The 5538-nt window shown below is 59.8% G+C and overlaps 1 protein-coding gene across 1 annotated transcript in view; it reads right to left on the reverse strand.

The window, feature by feature from the left end:
- LOC109291034 (dedicator of cytokinesis protein 2-like) overlaps positions 1–5538 on the reverse strand; it is a 57369-nt gene that overhangs the window by 16322 nt on the left and 35509 nt on the right. The window contains exons 13-17 of the mRNA XM_019507911.1: positions 4327–4452; positions 2684–2808; positions 1518–1616; positions 783–855; positions 9–112 (exon numbers count right to left, since the gene is read on the reverse strand). Of these exons, the coding sequence (XP_019363456.1) occupies positions 9–112; positions 783–855; positions 1518–1616; positions 2684–2808; positions 4327–4452 (527 nt within the window). The remainder of the gene's footprint in view (positions 1–8; positions 113–782; positions 856–1517; positions 1617–2683; positions 2809–4326; positions 4453–5538) is intronic.

A 5538-nucleotide genomic window follows, 5' to 3' on the forward strand; every position in this document is an offset into this window, starting at 1 on the left:
ACCGGTACCTTGTACAGGATGAGGTCGTGCTCCCCATCATGCAGGGTTGTGCCGTCGGGTCTCATCAGCTTCACAAAGGCCATGGAGAAAACCCTCTCGCTTTTGTCCTTAGCTAGAAGACAAAACCCCAGAGCCAGAGGTCAGTCCTGGGCTCAGCCCACGAGCGCGGACAGGACTCTGCGCTGCCTTGCCGCGGGGGCATCGTCCCAGTGCAGGAAGTGGCAGGTTTTACCCTGCTCTTATTAGCACGTGGCAGCTGGTGGCCGGGCCAAGAGGGGTCTCACGTCCACCCGGAGCCTGGGAGATTCTGGTCAGGGGAGGCAGAGGGGGCACGGCCTGGGTCTGGACTCTGCAGTGTCCATGACCCCCCGGCAGCAGCAAGGAGATGGCTGCAGCCCCCCTGTATCCTGGGAGCAGGGGCAGGGGCAATGCCCAGGGATGTCAGGGGTGACTGTGTCGTGCGACTCCAAGGTCAGACACGGGGTTTGTCTGGGCTGGTTTGGATGGGGCTGATCCTGCTTCAGGCAGGGCTTCAACTGGATGCAACCCCGCAGCTCCGGGACATCTATGATTTCTATGCCCTCTGCCTCTATCATGTGCTACGTCTGTGCAATTCCCATCTCTGTGGCAAGCCCTGGAAACTGCCCTGACCAGAACAACGTGGCAACGCCGCGCCCTGTCCCTACACACTGGTTTTTCAGCTCTGCAGCCTCGCGCAGGAGAGAGGCCTCCGCCCTGGCCTGTGTCCTCAGCAGAGCTGGGTAAAAGCAAGGGAGACTTACAGTCGCTGGAGGAGCGGTGCCTGAAGGTAAATCTCAGGTGGGTCCTGTGGACATCCTCAATGGGGACGGCAATCTTGGAGAGAAGACGGTGCGTTAGCCAACAGAGAGCAGGTGCGACCGGCCCGGAGGAGGGAGCAGGGCGAGCGGCCTGCCTACAGGAGCGTAAAGGCAGGCAGCGAGCCAGGGAGGAAGCTGCCCAGACGGTGAAATGTGTTGGCCTGGACATGTAAGTGTGCAAGCATGTCTGCCTGCACATGTGCCCATGCGTGTGCAGCTCTGCCTGTGTGCATGTGCACCTGGGCACGCATCTGCATGCGTGTGCTTGTGCATTCATGCTCGTATAGGCACATGTATGCATACATGAACATGAGTGTGTATGCATCTGTACATCTGTGTACATGTGCGCCTCCCATGACCCAGGGGCTCCCTCCACAAGTCGCAGGCAAGCCTGAGTCCCTAGACCCTGTGAGCCCAGCTTCTCTCTCACCCCACGAGGCCGAAAGGAGCGAAGGCAGTGCTGGGCGCTCGTCCAGGAGTACAGAGCAGACTGATACGGAAAGGCCGGAGATGGACTCCAGCTCAGCCCATGCTACAGGCTGGTCTGGAGGAGACCAGCAGAGTTCAGCCAGCACTGGTCTCTCCCAGGGGACCCAGAAACTCAGCCCGTTTGCGGGGGCCTAGTGCTGCATGGTCCCATCCCCGACACTGCCAGCTCATGGGAAAGCTCATACAGACCTTCACTGTCTCCATCCACCGCTGATGCCGCTGCTGGTAATACACCACGGATCGATACTCGCTCGCTGGCTTGTCCCCTGCACCCTGGTAAATGACGTTCTGGGGGGAGGACAGCAGGGGTGGTTGGTTAATATTGGGCTTTTCACAGGACGCGTCCCAGTTTTCTGGACTCTGAGATGTGCAGAGAGTTTCCCTGTTCGGCACAGACGCCAAGGGGCTGCCCTAGCACCACCCCATGACCAGGCTGGGGTCCCCACTGCACAGAGGGGCTTGACGCTGCCAAGACCAAGCAGGTTTTCCTTCCTCTGCCTCGACCTCTTGTCCAGCTCGGCGTTACTGCCACGGCTGTACTAGCCTGCACCGACTACCCTGACCGGCCTGACTGCACGAATTAGGAAACTCACTGTAATCACACAATAGGTCTTGGGTGGTTTATGGTATCAGGTGCAAGCACAGCAGTTCCAGAAACCCATGATTTGAGAGACACGCACACACACAAGGAGTCAAAATGCTACTGATGGCAGAAGCAAGTGTGACGATGAGCCACAGATGCGCTAATGTAGGAGAAAAGGTGGGTGAACAAGGGGAAGGAGGCTGGTAGGCCATGGAGATACCCAAGGGGTTGGCTCCCGGGGGTCGAGGGAGACCCACCAAGGGGGTAAGAAGGTTTGTGTAGAGGGAACGACCAGGTACGCCCGCGTGGATGCTTGGGCCTGTCCTGCCCTGTTGCTAGAACTGGGGAGAAGGGGATGTGATGAGAAATCTCAGGGGATAAAGCAGCATTTAAGGCAAAGCCCATTTTGAAGGTCTCTTTCCAGAGTCTGGTAAGAAATGAACAGCTAAGGACACCCCAGCCAGATATGAGAGAAGAGGAGATGGCTGAGACTTCCTACGGGGGGCCACCATGGCAGAGCTGCCCCCAGGCAAGGCTTGGTGCCAGGGAAAAATGTAACACCTCTCAAAAAGAAGGTGTTTTATATTTGTGGGTGGGTTGTATGCCAGAAAATATGGTACAAGACTCTGGAAAAGGCAAGCATCCTTGAGGGAAGTGACCAGGGTTCAAAGGCAAGTTCAGCCCCGCTGCCCGGTCAGGTTTAATCCACCAGCTGTTCCTCCCGTCCCCGTGCCCCGATGCCTGCCAGCCCCACAGCCCCGGGCACCCTCACCTGCATCACGGCCCCGGCCTCGTCGCAGACGCACATGGTCACCTCCACGTTCTTCTGGGTCTTCTTACTGCCCTTGTCGAATTCGCCCTGCACCAACGTGAGGTAAATGTCGTTCCTGACGTCCCCTGGGGAGAACCACACAGCACAGCCAGTGAGGCCGGGCCTCCGCCACCTCCGGCCCTCGCAGCCCCTGTGCTCTCCCTTCAGCTGCAAACGAACCGTTCAGGGAAGGACCAGCACGCGCATGTGCATGGAGCCGGCTTGGAGCCGAGAAGCCCCCTGGGTCCTACCCTCTCAGCCCAGCCCAGCCCAGCAGCATCAGCCCCTTCCGCATTCACCTGGTTTTGAAATACCGCAGCATTGCCACCCCACTCCTCCGCTCTCGGGCCATGACTGAGAGGGGTCCCAATGGTCCCTACACCCACCCCTCACTCATGCCTGAAGCACAAACTCATGCAGGAAGTCACCTAGTCCAGCCCCCTGCCTGAGGCAGGATCCGGCCTCTCCCAACCATCCAGACAATCCTTATCTAACCTACTGATGTGACTGCCCAGTCTGAGCCTCAGCATGGGGGTGAGACCCTCCCGCCAGGACCCTGCGGGGTTGGTGCAGCAGGAGCATCGGCCCAGCCCATCCCCAGCCCCAGCGCCTCTGGGGGGACTTAAACACCCCCCGCCCAACGCATAGAGCTGCAAACGGGGGAAAATATTCCTTCCTGCTGCAATAGCAGATACCAGACACCTCCATGCTGCAGTGCAGCCTGGGGACTCATCTCACACCCCCAGACCAGGCTCTACCAGGAAGGGTGGCCTGCGTCCCCACTCCCCCCCGGCACCTCTTCAACGGTGGGACCAGAACATCTCAAATGGGAAGTGGAGCGGCCTCAGAGCCAGGGACCGCCAGTGCCTTAAACCCCCAGGCCCTGGGGCTGAAGGGCCGGCAGCAGCAGGGACCAGGCGGTCCTGCCTGGGGCCAGAGCTGTGGCCTGAGCTGACCCAGCCGCTGCCCCATGGCAGGGCCCTGCTCAGGCAGCTGCGGAGGAGACCGGCCTCCAGCTGAGCAGGGGAAGGGAAGGGCAGTCGGCCTGCCCGCTGGTAAAACACATGCACACTCACATGCACAGACACTTTCACACATATGCACACACATGCATGCATACATATGCGTGCATACATTCATGCACGCACGCACATGTGCACTTTCACATGTGTACTTCACACACCTGCATACACACGTGCACTTTCACACATGCACACAGATGTGCAGACACGCGCATGCACACACACATGCTCAAACACACATGTACATGTGCACAAGCATGCACACAGGCACACACTTGCACACATACATGCATGCATGCACTTTCACACACACATGCACTTTCACACACAGACATGCGCGCACACGTACTTGCACACACACGTGTGTGCATACCCGCTATCCCTCCTAGAAGCCCGGCACTGGAAGGACGCGAGCAGTAGACGCTCAGAGTCAGGCCAGGGACGGACAGCAGGCAATGCCTCCAGCTTGGCGCAGTGAATCCCAGCAAGGTGCCATGAAGTGTCAAAGCAGGATGGGGCCACGCGCAGAGGGGCCTTGGGGTCACCGTTGCCGCCTCAGCCCAAGCTGCCTTCTCTGCTCACCTGGCATGATGATCTCTGGGAAGCCCAGCTTGCGGGCCACAACCGTGTGGCGGTCCACCAGGTGAGGATGGTCCTTCCGCACCTGCGTCAGGTCCCCCCACAGCATCTTCAGGGACACCCAGAACCCTGCAGTGGGGAGAGAGGGGGGTGGGGACAGCGATGGACCCAGGGGAGCTCAGCCAGAGGCCTGGGTCCCCAACCTGGCATCCCCTCGTGCAGTCTGGGGGTGCGCAGGCCTGTTGCACACGCATGACACCGGCCTGGACGGGCCATCCTGCCACGGCAGAAAGCAGCTCCACAGGCTGAATCCTTGTAGCGCCCAAAGGAGGGAGAGGCCTTCACCTCCCAGCCAGGGCAGACGGCTGGATTCCTGCAAGCCATTTGTCCGATGCCTTCCCAAGCTCATATGACCTGGTACCGTGTTCCCCCACCCCTTGCTGGGAATCCCCTCCCTCCCTCTGCGTGAGGACCCAGCCGCTAGCGCGGGGCTGGTGCCCCTCAGGCTGGAGCCCTGTAACCCGTCTCTGAGGCTGCAGATGAAGATGATGGTGCAGCGGGCGACTTGCCATCTCTGTGGCCCAGGCCACTACAAGCACAACAGGCCAGTGCTCCAGGGCTTCACACGCTCATTTAAGGCATTGGTCCTAATACTGGTGGCAATTAACGGCTAAAGCCCCTGCAGAAACCAAATACTGATCTCTGAACCACCGTGAAGCTGTGCTGCTCTGGGCTGATGCACTTTACAAAGCCAGGATGGAGCCTGGGCGAGACGGGGCAGGACGACCTCCCAGAGGCGGTCAGGTAGATCCTGGGTGCGCGCCCCTGGGGAAGCACCGCTAAGCCTTCCCTTTCCACTGCAAGCACCTCTCGAAAGTCAAATGCCCACATCCCTGTTCCTCAAGTCTAGCCCTGGGGAAGAAAGCCCCGCACCGGAGTGTGGACACCTTCCCTGAGTCCCGGCGCTCCATTAAGCCCTTCGCTATTGCATTTGCACAGGAGGCAGAAGACGGCGCGGTGCGGGGGACAGGCAGACACGCAGGCCACAGCAGGTGGGAAGCGCCCCGGGCCGCCAGTACCTTGGCCTTTGTGGTTGATCTCCTTCCCCTCCACCGCTTTCTTGATCAGGCTGTGAAGGAAATCGTTCTCCGCTGCCACCCTGAAAAAAGCAGAAGCGCAGGGGGGGTTGGAGAGGACCGGGGCAGGGGCAGGGGC

The sequence above is a fragment of the Gavialis gangeticus genome, unplaced genomic scaffold (genome assembly GCF_001723915.1).
Source record: "Gavialis gangeticus isolate Ggan-Ray unplaced genomic scaffold, GavGan_comp1, whole genome shotgun sequence".
NCBI classification, from domain to species: Eukaryota; Metazoa; Chordata; order Crocodylia; family Gavialidae; genus Gavialis; species Gavialis gangeticus.